The sequence below is a fragment of the Zootoca vivipara genome, chromosome 10 (assembly GCF_963506605.1).
Source record: "Zootoca vivipara chromosome 10, rZooViv1.1, whole genome shotgun sequence".
Taxonomy (NCBI): domain Eukaryota; kingdom Metazoa; phylum Chordata; class Lepidosauria; order Squamata; family Lacertidae; genus Zootoca; species Zootoca vivipara.
The window spans coordinates 61,330,052-61,349,488 of record NC_083285.1 but is presented as its reverse complement, the minus strand read 5'-3'; the positions used below and the strand labels follow the sequence as shown (position 1 = coordinate 61,349,488).

Genomic DNA, 19,437 nt, shown 5'->3' with positions numbered 1-19,437 from the left:
ACGGCATTGCAAAATTCAGATAACTGCAAATTGTTTCCTTGTGCACATTTGATAGATTTATTTTTCGGGTGAAATGAATCGAATGTTCATCCATTTGCTTATATATCAGAGCTGACGGGAGATATAATCATTTCCTCACACTGGACACTTTTTAGGGTTTACAGAGAAATCCTAATGTCTACTGCAGAACAGAATTCAATGGGGCTCACGCCCAGTCAGTTCACTCATCCTCACTACCCCTTTTGTGAAATGGAACCAAGAGGAATTTGAACAGGCTTTGCACAATAAAAAAAAAACACTGTGTAAAAGAAGTAGTATTTTATTAATAATGATATTCAATGGCCCCTGGCAGGCTCAAAGTTTTTTTTTTTGTTTTAGAAGTTTCTCCTAAGGGACAGTTGAGTGATAAATTCAAATTGAACAAAGGTACATCCAGACAGAATGAAATCAACCAAGAAAGACTCTTACACTGACAACAAATTGGCTCGGCAAAAGACACTGCTGTGTATCCTTCGTTTAGATGGAAGTTATCACTTAGAATGGTAAGAGTTGGAAGGGACCCCAAGGGCCATCTAAGTCCAACCCCCTACAATGCAACTTGCTTATAGAAAGGGACCTACAATCAATTCTGATATAATTTTTGTTTTACGCTCCCATGGTCTGTTCCAGCAATTCCCTGCAGGCGAGGAGTTCTGGTGCCCATGCGGAGCTCGTCAACTTGCCAGGGTTCTCTCAGTCATCTTTGTGGGGGAGCTACATGCACGCTAAAATACATGCATGCAAGCAGCAAGGATCCATGCACACGATCTGCTAGCCCAGACACCATTGTGGGCTCCCCTGAGTTGCTTCACCTGGATACATGGAGCGGCCTGTCGTTGTAGGAGGGATCAAGACAGGTACATGAAGCGCTGTCTCAAGAGACCAGCTCCTCCGTTAGACTGAGTAGGGACAGAACAGTGTTCGTGTGGAGAACCATAGAGACAGAAGGCCCAATGGCATGGTGGGAATTAATAGTCCTACTTCATCGAACCCCCTCTCGCTGTAGATCAAGAAATTATTGGCCAACAGAATGTTCATTGTGGGCTGGTTCTAGCTTAGCATTGCTGCTGGAGACAATACCCACAAAATGCTTAGAAGCTGGGTGCAAGTTATCCAAAAGAACTAGTGGGAGGCTCCTAAGTTTGGTCTGTGCAGGCATGCTCAAGCGCTTTTGCGCATGCGGCGGGGGAGTGCAAATTCCCCCCTCCCAGCAGCAGTCCCTCGTACCACAGTGAACATTCAAGCACTCTTAACTGTCACAAGTAATGAAGGCTGCCTACCCGTTCAATCGTACCCCTTCCCCAGTGCACAGCACTTTTCCAAGCCAAGGGTCACGTTGCTTTCTGGCTAACATGGCAGCGGCAGGCAGGGACAGAGGCATGGGTCACCAGGAGCTAATATCACCCTTGCACAGTAGGCTGCTTTCTACGTCCATTCACACAAAGAAGGAGCCCTCTCTGCACTCCATCCAAGCAAGGAAGCAACAGGCATTGCCAAGAGCTCAAGGACACATTCCAGCCAGGCCTAAAAAGCTTGACGGGGCAAAGCAGAGACAGCGAGAAGTGTGGCTGGGGAAGGTGTGTAGCCAGGACAGTGTCCCAAGGCTCAGAGATTCCTCCGCAAAAGCTTTCATTTATTAGTCTCCTAGGACTATTCTGTGCCTGTGTAAGAGTCAAAAATAAAGCAGCCCTGTAGGCACCATGAACATCAGAGCAGCCACGGAAGAGGGTTCCTTATATAATTTGTTGATTGCAAATTGAAGGGCTAACATTATGTAAGCTGCCAACATTTCATTTCTACTTTATTTTTTACATTTCACTTGCCTTGTAATTATCCCCCCCCCTTCAAAAGCAGCCCTTAAGGGCTGCTTTATTTCTCTAATACAGTTTGGGCTGAGGATGATCAAAGAAAGAAAAGCCAATGATGGCAGTCTACAAAGACCGCAGTAAACGAAAGCAAAAAAGGAAAGAGGTGTGCATGTTCCCGAGTGAGAGAGGAGAATAAAAAAATCTTCTTGGCTTGGAACATCAAAAACGAGGGGGAAAAAGGCATTTGGTCACCAGTTAGCATACTAAATCGTTTCTTGTGTTACATCGTGGCATTAGCTACATTCAACAACACAGCTATGTACAGCTCTGGAAAATTTGGCCCAGTTCTCTCCCGAACACCACACAAGGGTGACCCTAAACCATTCTCAGCCTTTTGTGGCATCATCCTGCTTTCATACACCAGCATCTCCCATTTGCAATTCCCTACTTCCAGACTCAACAAGATGGTATGGTGAGCTGTGATCTTAGGGATGTGTGCAAATTATGGGTGAGATCCAAAGACTCCCTTCCTCTGGTGGAAAGAGGCTTCCTCCCAACAGGAACCCTTCTCCGAGAACATCTCACTTTTCGTTGACAGACGTGCTGCTTCTGCTGGAAGGAGGGGACCTTTAGATGCAACCTCCAAGCATGGCCCACCCCCTACTGGTTGAAGCCTGAAGCCTTTGCTTTCATAGTGTGTACACAAAACAATAACCAGGGCCACACCTGCACAACACCTTTAGATTACGATGATGCCACTTTGTCACGGCTTCCTCCAAAGGATCCCGGGAACTGTAGTGTGTTAAGGGTGCTCCCCTCAAAGAACTACTATTCCCAGAGTTGTTTAGCAATAATCCTTCTTCCCAGGGAACTCTGGGAATTGTAGCTTTGTGAGGGGAATAAGGGTCTCTTAACAACTCTCAGCACCCTTACTGTTTCATTTGACGTTTGGAGATACATTTGTCCCTACATTGTTGCTCCAGGAACCTGTACATTTGCTCATCCACACTAAACAATGGTTTGGCTTTGCATTCCTTGTGAGCTGGGCTTTATTCATATGCAAATGTATGCAGATTTAGATCAAGTAAAACTAAATAAATGGTTGTTTAATTCTGCACATGAATAAAGCTATATTTTTTATTGTGAGGGTGGGGAAGCATATGCTCTTTGTTTTTCTTTAACAGAGGCTAAATCCCTAATTAATATTCAGTGGCGATTCAGAAAAATATGTGAGCATCCAGAGAATATTGGAAAGTATTCAACAACATAATTTGCAGATGCAAAACTACTGGGAATTTTGGGGAGCAATTTTATTGCCCTGCTGTGCACCTGACTTACATGCGTTTCTGGGAATAAGCCCGTAGCTTTGTCTAACCATCCATTCACGCTCAGGGTCTTATTGGTTTGACGAACCCTAGATGTGGCTGTTTTCCAGTATGAAGAAATCACTCTTTGCAAGCGCTGCTGAAATGAATGGCAGATATTCAAGGGCTGAAAAAAATGTGGGTGACATCATCGGCAGCTTGCGCCCACCTGACACTTAGGCAAAGTGTTGCAATGAGAAAACCATCCATTTTGGCTTACGGCTCCTCACTGCAGCTACAAAGTTCACATATATAGTTTCAAACTGAAGCAATCAGCTCTTGTCATTTTGCTGGGGGTGGCCAGGGAGAAGGAATGAGATGGATAATGTTTGGGTTAAGCACAAACCGTGGTCAAAATAAGACAGCATTGACATGAATCAAAGAAAGTTGCAATTGCAAAATGAAGTTTGTAGGCATTATACATGGCCAGGCCACCATTGCGGGTTTCACGTAAGAAGGTCCTTTCCTACTGCAACCCAGGACCCTCTATTTTGGAGAGATTGATCCTGGGAGATTGAACCTATGGTTCCCCCCCCCCAAAGTCTGAACAGCAGCTCTGACTCTTAAGTGCAACGCACCACCTTCTTGGTGGGCCCGGAATGCAAAGGAATGTAGAATGAAGCCCATATTGGAAACCCACCACGCAACTTTCAGGCATTGCAAAATTGGCTTTCAGTTAAGTGTCTACAAAAAACAGGAACTGACTGCCCAGGGTCTATCCACCAGGCCAGATTCTTGCTTATCAAATGTGCAGGTACTCGGCATTTTGACAATGCGAGGCCAGCTCAGAATTGTGCCCAGTTCTGCACCGCGGGATCAAGTAGGTTTGGGTTTTATGACCGAGAGCAATCTGGACTGCCCGACAGCAACTGTTACCCTACAGCAATAGGCCTGTGTGGAAAGACCGGGCGATTGTTTCATCAAAAAAATAAATATTTTGCTTAAAAAACATTCACATTTCTTTTAAAAAAAAGTTTCCCAGTTTATGCTACAAGGACTGGAGAATACTGCTATTGAAAGGAGTAACCTGTCATTTTCTTTAGAAACGAAACAAAAACAAACAAAGGAGAGAGAAATTGGCACTGTCCTATGACTTGTTCAAAACTCCCTGAAAGAAACAGGAATGGGTGACTCCAGGCACCTTTCAAAATCCAGCTTTGGAAACAAAAAAACAAAAAAAAGGAAACCGAAAAGAAACCATATCCCCAATTGAATGGGTTGTCAGTCTTAAATCTGAGCAATATGAAATACTCAGCAAAAGCCCTTTGTAACCCCCTCCCCCTCTTCAAACCACTTGATGCTCTTGAATCGCAACATTGGCAACACCCAGTCAAATCCCGCCATTTTGCTGAGTTAACATCCGATCACCTCATGAAACACTGCACATGAGGACTCCGATTCCTCTGTCCATCTTGAAGTTATCAATGGAGCAACTGCTATTGTAGCATTCCATGCAAATCCCATTTTAAGGTTGGGTTTTGAGTCGCCGCCGTGTCCCCTCCCCGCAACCTTTCCCCAGTTTGTTCATTTGGCGAGACACACAAACTCCCTCAGACCTTCTCCCAGGTTCTCAGGCTTCGCAATGTTCCAGCTGCATTCGCAACACGCCACTTTTGTGGAGAAACCACAGCTGTAGGAATTCCTCCGGCATAGCGTGAAACCACGAATCCGGCAAGATGTTATCGTAGTAGTGGTGACTGATAAACTTCCCATGCAGGTCCATCGAAAAGGGCCAGAACCCGTAAATCGTTACTTCTTCACACAAGCCCAGGGCTGCACTGACCAGGAAGAGGCCCGTCGACAGCCGCCTTCCATGGATTCCTTTGTTCTTCCAGAACTTTCCGATGTTGCGCAAGAAGTTTGGGTTGGCGAAAATCACCTTTTGCCTGGCGCCAACATCTGCTAGGGTGTAGTAGACCCTGAGAGAGGGCTCTGTCCCCGCTTTCATGGAGAAGGCTGGCATATAGATGTAGCTCTGGTTGTAGACTTTAACACTGTCCACAAAGGCTTTTCGGGACCAAAGGAGGTTCTGGAACCTGTTCAAAAACAGAAAGGGTGGGGGGGAGAGGAACAAGTCAATACCTTAAAATCGTTTCAAAACAGTTTGAAAAGGCCCTGCGAGTACTGATGGCGAAGGCTTTTTGAGACCAAAGAAGATTTTGGACAAAAATATAGTACTTTCAAAAAAGCAAATGGTTTTTAACCTTAGAAGGTTAGATTCAAATGCTGATTTGGAAAGAAATGGCACATACTGATAGCTATGACTGAAATGTTTCTGCTCTATAAAACAGGTTGGTGTTTCTGTTTTCCATATATATATATATATATATATATATATATATATATATATATATATATATATATAATTTTCAAATTTTATAATCACAATATGCAATACTTTTCATAAAAACCCAACAATATAGACTCCCCCCCTCCCCTCCCCTGGTGTTTCTGTTTTCCTATTTCATCATGCTTACTGGGGCTGGGCGAGATGTATCAATATTTCATCCCAAACCAGATTGAAATCCATATTGTGATATCAGTTTCGTAATTTTTGAGCTGGCAATATATCGTGAATAATGATGTGTAGGGTGTGTGTGTGCGCGCGCGCGCGCGAGAGAGAGAGCGCTATGCAAAAATCACAACATGGGTAAAACGGTGAAGCCAGCCAATGCCTCTACATAGCTCCATTCTGATATATCAGTATACAGTTTAAGTACGGTTTCGGTTTGAGTACTTTCAGTTTAAGTACTCCGCGGACCTGTCTGGAATGGATTAATCCACTTTCCATTACTTTCAATGGGAAAGTTCGCTTCAGGTTAAGTACGCTTCAGGTTAAGTACAGACTTCCAGAAGCAATTACACTCATACTTCGGGTTAAATACGCTTCAGGTTGAGTAATCCGCAGACCCGTCTGGAACGGATTAATCCATTTTCCATTACTCCCAATGGGAAAGTTCGCTTCAGGTTAAGTACGTTTCAGGTTAAGTACAGACTTCCGGAACCAATTGTGTACTTAAACCGAGGTACCACTGTATTGCAATGTTTAGCCAGTGATATATCACGATGTTGAAAAGCAGACATCTCCCAACCCTAAAGTTTACCCTTTGCAGAAATGGAGAACGTGAGAACACAAGCAGAGCCCTGCTCAACAGGTCCAGCATCCTGTTCTCACAGTGGCCAACCAGATCTCTGTGGGAAGTCTGCAAAGAGCGCTTTCGCCTCTCCTCCAGTTCCCAGCACCTGGTATTCAGACACATGCTGCCTCCAACAGTGGAGGCAGAACATCACTACTCTGGCTAGGAGCCACGGATAACTTATTCCCCATGCATGCCTCTGATCTTCTTCTAAAGCCATCCAAGTTGGTGGTCACCACTGGCACCCGAGGGAGCAAATTCTGTAAGTTAACACAGGAAGCTGATCCTTTTGTTCTCTTTCTTCCCCTGGCATTGGGGCTTTGCGTACAGTGGTACCTCGGTTTGCAAATGCAATCCGTTCCGCAGAGGCATTCGCTCACCAAAGGCACGCTTCTGCGCGTGCACGGAGCGCCGATAGAGTGCTTCTGCACACACGCGTGCTGCGCAGATCGCTTCTGCGCATCCAAGCACCACAGAACCCGGATGTAAACACTTCCGGGTTCGCGGCGTTCGTAAACGGAGGCGTTCATAAACGGAGGTAGGCGTAAACAGAGGTTCCACTGTACGGACTTTCGGTGTGACAGGCTTTGGCATGAGCTGAATGCCCAGTGGATTACCATGGATTCTTGTCCTCGTCTCTTCACATCATTTGCCATCCTGGCAGAGGAACTGCAGCAGATGCAACTGAGAGCAAAGCACGTGGAAGTGCCAGCAGGTCAGCAATGCCACACAGAAGGGGCGTTTGCAATTATCTTAGGCAAAAATGCTGGGAGCCAACTTTTCAACAGGCACAGGGCCCAGTTCGGCAGATGGGAAGAAACACAGGCAGCCAAGAGGCCCCAGGGCTATGGGCCATCAGAAACTAAAAAGCCATACAGTCTATTCTGTCCAAACAAGGAAACTTTAGCCGTCATTAGGTATTCTCATTTTGTATTTTTCTGTTGTGAACCGCCCTGGGAATTTTGAATAAAGGGTGTTATACTACTACTACTGGAAGGACAGATCCTGAAGCTGAGGCTCCAATACTTTGGCCACCTCATGAGAAGAGAAGACTCCCTGGAAAAGACCCTAGGGCACAAGGAGAAGGGGACGACAGAGGACGAGATGGTTGGACAGTGTTTTCGAAGCTACCAACATGAGTCTGACCAAACCACAGGAGGCAGTGGAAGACAGGAGTGCCTGGCGTGCTCTGGTCCATGGGGTAACGAAGAGTCGGGCACGACTAAACAACTAAACAACTAATAATAATCATAATAATAATAATAATAGGTCTTTTCACTTCATCCCTCTGATATAAAAGATCATGGTGTTAAATATGATAAAGAACTACTTAGTAATGTCGTAGGTATGGCAACAGTAGAGCGTGCACGGCCATGGAATTCCTCAAAGAGTTCCTTAAGTCAGTATCAGTTCCTGTAATTCCCCACCCCTGGATCAAGGAAACTTCATATAACACGAGGTTGCTGTAGTTTTTACAACGCCTTACTGGGGAGAAAGGAGGAGGAGGAGACACAGTTTGACTTCTGCTCTTGCTGATAGCCCTGTCATTTCCAGTTTTTCTCTATGTTGTTACAGGTAGACCAATGGTTGTCTCCATGATTCACCCAGTAGAAGATTTAAATCCGAATAGAGAGAGGAAGACGGCAGTTGGGTTGGCAGCTTTGTCACAAAGTAATGTGGGGCAGCTCAATACAGTGGTACCTCTGGTTCCGAACGTAATTCGTTCCGGAGGTCCGTTCTTAACCTGAAACCGTTCTTAACCTGAGGTACCACTTTAGCTAATTGGGCCTCCTGCTGCTGCTGCGGCGCCGGCTCACGATTTCTGTTCTCAGGGCCATCTTGAGCATATCTGGCGCCGTGGTGCGAAGATCCCTCCTGCGCCACCCAGCCTTGCTGTAGGGCCGGCCCTGTCTGTTCTCATCCTGAGGTAAAGTTCTTAACCCGAGGTACTACTTCCGGGTTAGCGGAGTCTGTAACCCGAGGTGTTTGTAACCCGAGGTACCACTGTACAGGCTTTGCAAGAGATAATAACTGGCAGCAAATCTATGAACCTGACATCTCCTCTTTGTAAGCCAGTGGTAGCCAATGCAGCAGCTTCCAGATATTGGACACCTACTTCCATCAGCTGCAGACAGCATGGACAATAGTCAGGGATGATGGAAGTTGTAGTCTATTGACATCTGGAGGGCGACCCGTCGGCTATCCCTGCTATAAGCAAGAGAAAGTTGGGCGCTTTCCAAATATCCATTTAGTTTTCAACAAAACCAGCTGCGGCTTGCTTTGAGGCTGCTCATTGCTACCCTTTTCCTCCTACATCAACTCATCCTGTAATTAACTATATGAAATGCTGAAATAGCGACTTTGCAAGTCATGTGTGCCATCAGAGTCTGGGGAGGCATCATAAGCCATGACATAAACATTATGCGAGGAAGATAAAAGAGAAACTGAGCTTAATAAGAAAACATTGCTACTAATATCCAAAAAAGTGAACCAGAATTAGAAACACAGCTGGCTCGGGAGGGTACATTCCTTGCTTCTATTAAAATGCAAATGTCATATTCTCGGAATAGCTGGGTTTAACACATAAGAAGTGGGATTGGACTAATGGTAAATCCTTTTTTTGCCAATTCATTTTTATTCATTTTTCAAATTTATAACACGTCAACTCCAATTAAAACTAATTTAATACACACACACACCCCAAAAAAAACACCTGGCTCCCCACTCTCTCAGGTATTTCCATTTCTTCCCATTTTACATGCTGCTTATTTTACAGATTTATCTCTGATCAGCATTGGGTGGGGGAAACTAATGGTAAATTCAATCTAGCGTAGTATCTGGCTAGGTACTTGTGGGTTCACAAATCAAACCTGGTAGAGATTGCCACCCTCAATGAACAGCTTCTGGATGTGGAGGCTGTGCTAAGTTGCCATGGCTGGTGGATCCTTCACCAAACCCAGTTTCTGGCACGCTCCAGTAGGTATCCAATCTTTTGGATCCCACACAAGCAAGTCATGTGCATGGATGCCTAATTTCTCCCCTTCCATGGGTTTAATTGACATGCCTATGGCTTTCAAAACCAAGAAGTGGTGTCTGCGATGGGTTCATGTTCAATCACACAGGCGTCGTTCAGCTGGGGATGTGAGAATGGGCCAATATCAACAGGCATTTCGTATCTCACCTCAAATGTAACACATTTCAGGGAAGTCTGTTTATTTCGTTCTCCTGGCATCCAGTGCTATATACGCATGTGGGGCTGAGGTTGTTGTAATACTCAAGGTATAGACCAGAGCCAGCCAATGGGGCACCCTCCAGATCTCTTGGACTGGTTCCCCACATTTCTGCACTGCAACCTCAATTTGTTAGTTGCTGCTTTTCTTTTTAGAAGGGTGGAAAGGAAGGTGGAACACCATTATATCGTATCACATGTCTCCTTTACCAGGCATCCACTGGAGGAGACTCAAGTTGCTGTTGACTGTACATTCACCTAGGGTGCTGCCTTATTCCGAGGCAGACTGTTGGACCATATACCTCACTATCTGACACTAGCTGGCAGCAGCTTGCCAGACTTCACACAGAGTTCCCTGCCAGCCGTCCCACCTGGAGATGCTGGGGATTGAACCTGGGAGCTTCTGCATGCAAAGCAGATGCTCTACCCCTGAGCTACAGGAAGCCAGTGGGGGGGGAGGGAGAACGACCCCCCCCCAGGCATAACTCAGGAATGTTTCCAGCCTGGCTGTCCTTGACGTATTCGTGATCCGTGCCTTGGAGACCCCGGGCACATATTCAGATATCTTGCAGAGTAAAATGCAGAAGGACTGAGGCAGAGGGGTGTGCTACAAGCTACTTTTATTACTAAGTATAAGGCAGAACAAAAGAAAGCATGTCCGAAGAAGAAAACAACAAACAGAAACAGAATACAGCTAACATCCGCTCCCGTGATTCCAATGATCTGTGGAATGCATAAACACAGTCTTGCGACTGCACAGTGAGAGGAATAGAAACCAACACTTTCCTCATCAAATCCACAATGGCCTCTGCTTGACAGCCACCAACCAGGGCCGGCCCTATGGCCAGGCTGGGTGGCGCAGGGCACCGGCCCGCCAGCAGGGCGCCGCGAGCTGCGCCCGCCCGCTGGCCGCCCGGTCCGCCGCACAGCTGCGCCCACGGCAACCGCACTGTGCCTGCCCACCCGCCGCGCAGCAGCGCTTGTGGCAGCCGCACTGGGAAACGGGGCGGGGGGCACTGGAGGGATCCGTCGCTCCACGGCGCCAGGGGCACTTAAGACGGCCCTGCCACCAACTGTGTTGGCCTAGGTGGGCCAATGGTCTAATGCAGCATAAGGCAACTCCTTTCCTTGGAAAGCATTTACGGTGCATTCAGTCTTCCCCTTACGATCCTCTCCCTTTTCCTCACTGTAAACTAATTTACCCAAGTAAGCACAAACAGTAGTTTATCCGTTTATCCACCCACATCTAGGCTCCTGCCTCTCCCAGTTGCTCTGTCTCAGGCTATTATCCCAGAACACTTATTTACTACAAAAACAGATAGTGTTGCAGTTACGTGGGTTCAGTTTCCACTTGTTTTGTCTGAGAGGAGGAACTCTTTCACCAGAACCACCTCCTCACTATTCTAGCCTGCCTCTGTTCCTTTGGGCATCGCTAAGCACAGCAAAAACACTCCAGAGTTTCTTTCTGTGCACTTAGTACCCTTCGCAGGACAGGAATCCAGCCCAGCTTTGCAGTTCCTCGATGAAATGATGCTCTCTGGGGTGAGACGCATTTCATTTTCAATCAAAGTGTACCGAGTCCAGCGGCAGAACAAGAATGCAGTTAAAATAAAAAGCATCCAGGGAAATAGCATGAGAAATGCATACAGCAAGTGGGAACAGCAAAAGAAAAAGAGGAAAAAAGAAATTGTTGCAGTGTGCGGGGTGTGTCATTTTTAAGGGATGAAACTTGTCTTTGTTTGCAAATTTGTTTGCAAATTTCTTCAGTGAGTGGTCTGTTTCTGGGTGTGAGGAACCTAAATCTGTTATTATTTCCATGGCTGGACAAATATTTCACTTGGTAAGTCTTCACTACATCTGATGAAGAAGCACATAAACTGCTTTAGGAAAACCGAAGAATGTTAATTTTACCGTCTGAAAATGTCAGGTAAATGCTAAATAATAATAAAAACAGCAAATAATGATAATGATATTCACATATAACTGGAAGTACTTGGCAATCACATTTAATAATTTCTTTGCAATTTTACACACATTTCACTTGCCAAGCAAAACCAAATCATATTAATTTAGCCCAAACATCCTTTGAATTCCCAAGTCATGTTACAACTTTTTGGCACCCCTCATTTTGGGGATTTGAAAATTGCATTCCTGCATTCCTTTTCTGGGATACTGCCATTCCATCTTCTGTGGCCTTCCATTCCCCCTCCCCTCCTAAAGCCAGTATTCCATGGCCCCTGAGGATGCTCAGTCTTCATTTGATCCCCACCTTTTATGGCTCCCCTCTCCAAATACGTTTTTAGATAACTTAGGGTTTCCTCAAGCCTGCCGATACCTTCCTCTTGCGTGTCGGTGGTGCTGTTTGGCTATGCAAGTACTGGCACCGCGAGAACGGAGAACATTATTGCCAAATATTGGGGCAGCCAACTTGGTGATTTCAAGATGTCACAGGACTCCAACATCAAATAGCCCCAGCCAGCATGACCAATGGTAGGGGATGATGAGAAATGTAGTCCCACACCATCTTGTTGGCTGCCCCAGCAATGATGATGATGATTTTATTGTTTGCAGCAGTGATCAGGTGTAAGATACATGCCTTTCCAGAGCGAGGGTGAAGAGGAGGGGGAGGAAGGAGGAGAATTGCCTCTTTCCCATCTCGACAGAGGTGGAAGCCCAAAGGGGCCCCTCTCCAGGAGAAGAGGCTCTAAATCACGGGTGTCAAGGACAAGGCCCGGGGGCCTAATCCGGCCCGCCAGACCTCGTGATGTGGCCCGCCGCCCGCCCGCCGCCAGACCTTGCGATGTGGCCCGCCGGCCGGCCGGCCGCCTACCGGCCGGCCGCTTCCCCCAACCCCTGCTACCGCCCGCTGCCCGCCCTCCCACGGCGCGCCTGTGGTGGCTTTCTTTTGGATTATTTCCGAGGCTGCCGGGCTGGGGGGGCTGGGAGGTGGTGAGGGGCGGGCTAAGCAGCTGCAGCCAATCAGAAGCGACGGGCGCCTCTGGGCGCCGCCCCTTCTCCGAGACAAACCACACCCGCCGCGGCTGGAAGACTCGCCCGGCAACACCCCCACACATGACGGAGCCTGGCCGCTATCTACCTTCCCGCTTCCGCGAGCTGGAAAGCAGAGGGGAGGAGGAGGAGGAGGAAGAGGAAGCAGCGGAATAAAAGCTCCTCCCGCCAGGCTGCCGCCTAAGGGCAAAGTGCAGTGTAGTGAGCGACCTTGCTCTCTTTCCCCTTTATGTCTCTCCCGTCCGCTGTGCTCTCTCCGCCCCAGTCAAGGAAGGTCACGAGGTGGCCGGCTTTTTTTTTTTGAAGGGGGGGCCAAGGCTCTTTTGAGAATTAACCCTGTCTGCCTTCCTCTCTCCCCCCCCTTCCCCGTCATTGAAAGGTTTCCCCCGAAGCTCTCCAAGCGGGAGCCCTCACGCCCCGAGGAGGTCTTGTAACACTAATCTGGACACACGGGTGTGCATCTCGTGTGTGCGTGTGTGTAATGGGATTCTTGGGGGCGAAGCTAATAGCAGAAGCACTGCAACTATAGTACTTTTTCTCCCTTTTTTGGGCAGGGGAGAAGCTGGCAGGGTGCTGCAGCCTGAAGACCTCTCTGTCTGTCAAACACACACACAGAGAGATTTTGTCCGCTTCTTACAGATCGGCCCCCAAAGCTATACTTCTCTTTTTGCCTTTCTTCCCGAGGGGGCTGCTGGCAACGCCTCTGCTTTTTTTCTCCACCGCCCCCTCCCTTCCAGGAGCCCGGGTCAGGATCCAAGCGCCACCCAAGACTTTTCTCCCTCTTTGCTGCTTTGGGGTGAGCATGGAGGATGGCTCCACCTCCTTACCTCTAAAGCAGCTCAGCTCCGGGAAAAGCGAGCCTGCCCCTCCTCCCCTGCTCCGCAAGCTGCGGGGGGAGGGGGAGAAGTTTGACAGGGAACAGGGAAGGCACGGGGGCTGCCTTCACGAAGAGGAGGGGGGCAGCCCTTAACGATGCTGCTCTTCTTCCTCCCAAGCCACTGCCAGCGTGCTCCGCTTTTGCGGGGGGAGGGGGGAGGAAGGAGCAGCCCACCTGCGTTAGCAGCCGCAGCGACAGGAAGAAAGTCGCTTCCCTCAGCTCTTTGTTGAACGGGGCGAGGGGCAGAGAGGGCTGCTCCAACCCCAACATACACACACAGAGCCCTTAAGCTTCTCTTCAACACCTCTTTACTTGCCCACGCACAAATACACACCCTCTGGCTTGCTTCAACACACACACCACTTGAGTTTATTCAACACCCCCACACCTTTATTTGATTCAACACCCCCCTACAAACGCACACACACACACCTTGATATGGAAGATGAAGCAAATTTGTTTTATCCTGCTCTGGAGGGCAGGACTCAAATGAATGGCTTCAAGTTAAAAGAAAGGAGATTCCAAACTAAACATCAGAAATAACCTTCTGGTTGAAAGAGCTGTTTGTCAGTGGAGTGGTCTCCCTTGGGAGGTGGTGGACTTTCCTTGGAGGTTTCTAAGCAGAGGTTGCATGACCATCTGTCATGGATGCTTTTGTTGAGGTTCCTGCATTGCAGGGGGTTGGATTAGATGACCCTCAGGGTTCCTCCCAACTCTACAAATCTATGATAAAGTGTTAGTCAGCAGCTGCCGCCGATCCTGCTGCTGAACTGCGTTCAGAGGAGGGGAAAAGAAAAAAGGAGAGTGCTTCTGGGCATGCAGGTCACCTTAAAAGACCACCACATTAGTGCCGCTTGGCGGAGCGGGCGCTAAGAAGCTTGCCCTCTTGTGCGCTGTTCCCTGGGAGCAAGTCCCATTGAACTCAGCAGCTCCTGCTGCTGCCGCCAGCCCCCTCGCCCAGCAGCCATCGCGCTCTGGCTCCTCCCCCGCCCCGCACGCTTCCTCCCTTCGCTCCCGTGCCTTAGCCCTGCCCCTTGCCCCCCTAGTTTTGATCCTGGCTACACCCCTGCCTTGGGGGGCAAGGAGCCGCAGATGAATGAGTTGCCGGGGAGCTGCCATTATTCTGACTATGTTTTTGCTTTCAGAGCTAGTTATTACTTACATTATTACAAAAAACAGTAATAATTGAATGCAGTGACAATAATTTATGATAATAAAGAGTGGACACATAGTCCTACAGATACAACCGGCCCTTTGAGGGTGACCAAACTGCTGATGCGGCCCCCGATGAATTTGAGTTTGACACCCCTGCTCTAAATAATCAGGACAGAGCAGATCACGCTGACACAAGCCAGGTTCCAGAGAGTTTGCAGCCTCCAGCCTTAGCACTGGGGAGGAGGGAGAGTGTTTCAGAAGAAGACAGGGAAGTAGCTCCAGAGTCTCCCAAAACACACCAAAGGGGCAGAGTCCAGGCTTGGCGTAAGGCCAACAAGAGGCAGGCTGAACAGTGCCGGATTTCCTGCTGGAGAAAATGCCCGCCCTTCAGTCGTTTCAACATCTTTGTCAAATGAGTAGGGCTCCATGAGAGCTCTCAATATGACTACAGTGGAACCTCGGTTTATGAACACCTCGGTTTATGAATTTTCGGTTTATGAACAGCGCGGACCCATCTGGAACCGATTAATTCACTTTCCATTACTTTCAATGGGAAAGTCCGCTTCAGTTTATGAACGCTTCAGTTTATGAACAGACTTCCGGAACCAATTACACCCATGCTTCGGGTTAAGTACGCTTCAGGTTGAGTACTCCGCGGACCTGTCTGGAACGGATTAATCCACTTTCCATTACTTTCAATGGGAAAGATTGCTTCAGTTTATGAACTCTTCAGTTTAAGTACTCCGTGGACCATCTGGAACGGATTAATTCACTTTCCATTACTTTCAATGGGAAATTTCGCTTCAGTTTATGAACGCTTCAGTTTATGAACAGACTTCCAGAACCAATTGTGTTCATAAACCGAGGTACCACTGTACTGTGTAAACTAATAATACCCTAAGCCAGGCATCCCCAAACTGCGGCCCTCCAGATGTTTTGGCCTACAACTCCCATGATCCCAAGCTAACAGGACCAGTGGTCGAGGAAGATGGGAATTGTAGTCCAAAACATCTGGAGGGCCGAAGTTTGGGGATGCCTGGCCTAAGCTGTTGCCCAATTTTAGAGAGAAAGGGGAACAGACACTCACCAACAGATCTCTGGGGAAACCAACAGCCTCACTGAGTAAACCCCTTTCTCTCTAAAATTGGGCAACATCTTAGGCTTGAACTTCCCCAAAATGGGGCTTTCCTTCTCCCTAGGAAAAGCTCAACAACTTCGCCCTGAAGCCCCCCAAAAGGGGGGTAGATCACTGCCAGTAGATTGGGACTAAACACTTGGGAGTTGGCTACCCCTGCTGTAAATGAACATGCTAAATAAAACACGGGATGCCCCACTGAAGGGGAATTGGATGGATGGATGGATTCCTCTCAATTTCTGCTTTTGTTTCTCTTTCAGTCTAGGGTCCAAAGAGACACTCAGGTCTTTTAGGAATTTCCTGCCTAAAGGTCCTAACTCTATTTCCCGGCTGCTGTTTGATTTCCTCCCTAAAATGGCATTCTTTGGCCTTACCTCTTTTGCTCATATATTTATAAGGTCCATTGTTATCTTGGACAATTGCTGATAGCTACTTCCTGCTGTTCATCACTCACTTGACAGCTCTGTCTTCCGTTTTTCCATCTGGGATGCTGCTACTCTTAACAACATTGCTTCCCCTTCTCACTTTTTTTAAATGCCCCCTTTTTATTAGAATAATAACGAATAATTAATAACGCATGGAGTAAAGAAATGTGTGTGTAGATATAGATATATAGCATAACCAAACTACTATTATATTACAAGAAACTATACTGATATACATTGTCCTGCATATTACTCATTCCAAAATGTAATTAAAAAATTCCACAGGAATTGCTAGAGGAACTGATTAAAAACAAGAAAGAACTTGTCAAAATACCTGAGAAGGAATCGATAAAGTATAATATTAAACCGATTCAAACCCAACTTTCAATGATAATGAATCAAGAAATGGAATGGAAGATTAAAACAAATTCAAGACTATTTATTTATTTATTAGTTTGCTAATAAACCTGGAAGATTGTTGGCATGGCAGTTAAAGAAGAAGCAAGAAGAGAGCACCATAAATAAATTGAACATTAATGGTAAAATTATAGATAATCCAAAAGAGATAAGAAACCAATTTGTAAGATATTATACAGAGCTATATTGAGGAAAGCAAGGTGATGTTACAATGATGGAAGAATGTTTAAAGGACAGCAAGTTACCTAAAATATCTTCCAGGTCCTTTTAAATTGATTTAAAATTGATGGTACTGTAATGAGTTTTTCTACAGTGCTTTAGCAATTATTATTATTGTTGTTGCTGTCAGTAAATTATAAACCACTTCCAAACCTAGCTCTGGAACTATTCATTGGAAACAATTCAGTGATAATATAATTGTATCATTTGGCAACAGATATCCAATCATTTCCAAAACAAAATTTTGAACAGCAGACCAGTGCATTTGCACCAGCAAACAGCTCCAAAATATATGCAGACAACTTAACCATTGCATCACCAACATTAATCCCTTTCCCCTTTAATTACCCATCCACAATAAGGGGGAAATGATTTCTGACATTATCCACATCTTTAGCCTTGCCTTTAAAGACATGAACAAGCAGAGGGGGCACAGAGGGTGCCTGGATCTGTACCATGCCAATGGAGGAGGAAGGTTTTGATGCCACAGCAATCTCAGTTGGTTTCATGGGATTGGCTACATGCAGAAGAATTGTGGGTGGCACCAGCTGGGGAACCCCGAAGGGAAGAAGGCTCAGAGCCCGGGGAGAGGTGGTGGGATGACAATGAATGGTCAGAGGGAGACGACTGGCAGGGAGCGGAGCTTGTCGCATCAGAAGGGGGAGACTCCCTGGCTTCTTCACCATTGCTGCTTCTTGGCCCCCTCCTCTCCTGCTTCCGCTTCTGATTCTGAACTCCTCTCTGCCACAGACTCTCCCTGCTCACTAAACCCTGTTACCTCTTCAGCTTCCGACACCTCGTCCTCCTAGTCTTCTCCTTCTGACTACTTATCATTGCCCCACCACCACTCCCTGGGCTCTGAGCCTTCGTCCCATGGGGGTTCCTCACTTGGTGCCTCTCACTGCTCCTCTGGAATTCTACGGCCCTATATAAATTTAGTAAATAAGTAATAAAATGGGGGGGAGAGAGAGCCTGTTGCCAACAACCTGCTTGCAATATCAGCAACACTCCTGTTTGCAGGCATTCCCCCTGTCTGTTTCCATGTTGTGGTGTAATGCCTAGGATCCTGCATGGTATTCAATACATCTAAAGTCTCCCCCTTTGCTTAAAAAAAAAAATTCCTAGAAATCCTTCCTTTTGAATGGAAACCCTGCTATGACTCCGTCGTTAATCATTTGGATCAGTCCGCTGGTGATAGGAGTCATTACAGAAACTCTGCATCTCCGGTGAGCAATGGCTGAATTTGTCGTGATGAGCTAAGCTGTGTTTGATTACTGTTATTATGTGGAAGAAGAGAGGGGGAGAGAGCAGCTCCTGTAAGCATTGCATCAGCTGGCTCTTACCACTCTCTGAATTTCAGAACCCAACAGGGTCAACTCAGGGGCAGGTTTAAAGCCACACAAGCTTTGTGGCTCAGTGCTAGGGCATCTGCCTTGCCTGCAGAAGGTCGCCGGTTTGATCCTTGGCATCCCTAAGTAGGGATGGGAGAGACCTCTGGCTGACACCCTGGAGTGCCACTGCCAGTAGGCAATACTGAGCTAGGTGGATCAATGATCTGAATCAATGTAAGGCAGCTGCCATGGTCTGGTTGGACACAGAGGAATGGTGGGAGGAATCAGCTGTGGAAACTCCAAGGGAAGAGGGCTCCAGAGCCAGGGGATTGGTGGTGGACAAACTGTGGGCAGAGGGAGATGAGGGAGACATAGCTGCCAAGTTTTCCCTTTTCTCGCGAGGAAGCCTATTCAGCATAAGGGAAAATCCCTGTAAAAAAGGGATAACTTGGCAGCTATGGAGGGAGAGGATGGGGAAGAGGAGGTGTCAGAAGCTGAAGAGGTAGCAAGATGTAGTGAGCTGCAAGAGTCTGTGGCAGAGAGAAATCCAGAATCAGGGGCAGAAGCTGAAGCGGGAGAGTGGGATGTGGAAGCCCAAGAGGAAGAGATGAGTCAGGCAGATGAAGAGTCACAGGTGTTGCCCCCTCCTGCTGCAACAAGCTCCCCTCCCCGCTCCCAGAACAAGAAGAGGCATGAAAGGGACGGAGGAGAGGTTGGCTGCACACAGGCACAGTCCCTGATTGCTTGGAAAAAGCCTTGGTGGGGAAGCAGGACTTTCAGCCTCAACAACTGGTTTTCATGGAGGAAGACCGCCGGGAATGAGTTGCCCTGCTCATTAGGCCTGACACCCAACCAATTCCATGGAGCTCGTGTTTTTGTAATAAAGAGTTAACTCCATCTTTGAGTTGTGTGATTACTGACTGAAGTCAGCTTTGTTTCTACGTGGTAATTTCACTTGAACAAACCTTGGGTTACCTCAGCATAATTCATGTCTACAAATTAAGCCATGAGTAGTGAAGATGGGGAAAGAAATCTATTTTGGGTCACAGCTTAATGCAAACCTTCCTAATTTCTGCTTCCAAAAACAAGACGTGAACTGAAATGCTGCTGCCCTTCAAAAATTTGCACTTCTCAGAATTTTGTGATGCAGCTCCCAAACCAAAACATGCGTCTGGGGTGGGAATGGCTGGCATGGTTAGCACATCGGACTAGGACCTGGGAGACCAGGGTTCAAATCTTCCACTCGGCCATGAAGCTCACTAGGGTCAGTCACTGCCTCTCAGCCTAGCCTA

At 47.2% G+C, this 19,437-nt stretch overlaps 1 protein-coding gene across 1 annotated transcript in view; it reads right to left on the bottom strand.

Moving 5' to 3' along the window:
• Nucleotides 1-325: 325 nt before the first annotated feature.
• The window catches only part of ST8SIA1 (ST8 alpha-N-acetyl-neuraminide alpha-2,8-sialyltransferase 1), an 82,362-nt gene continuing 63,250 nt past the window's right edge, over nt 326-19,437 (bottom strand). Inside the window, exon 5 of the mRNA XM_035127872.2 lies at nt 326-5,247. Coding sequence (XP_034983763.2) covers nt 4,782-5,247 — 466 coding nt within the window. The 3' untranslated portion in view covers nt 326-4,781. The remainder of the gene's footprint in view (nt 5,248-19,437) is intronic.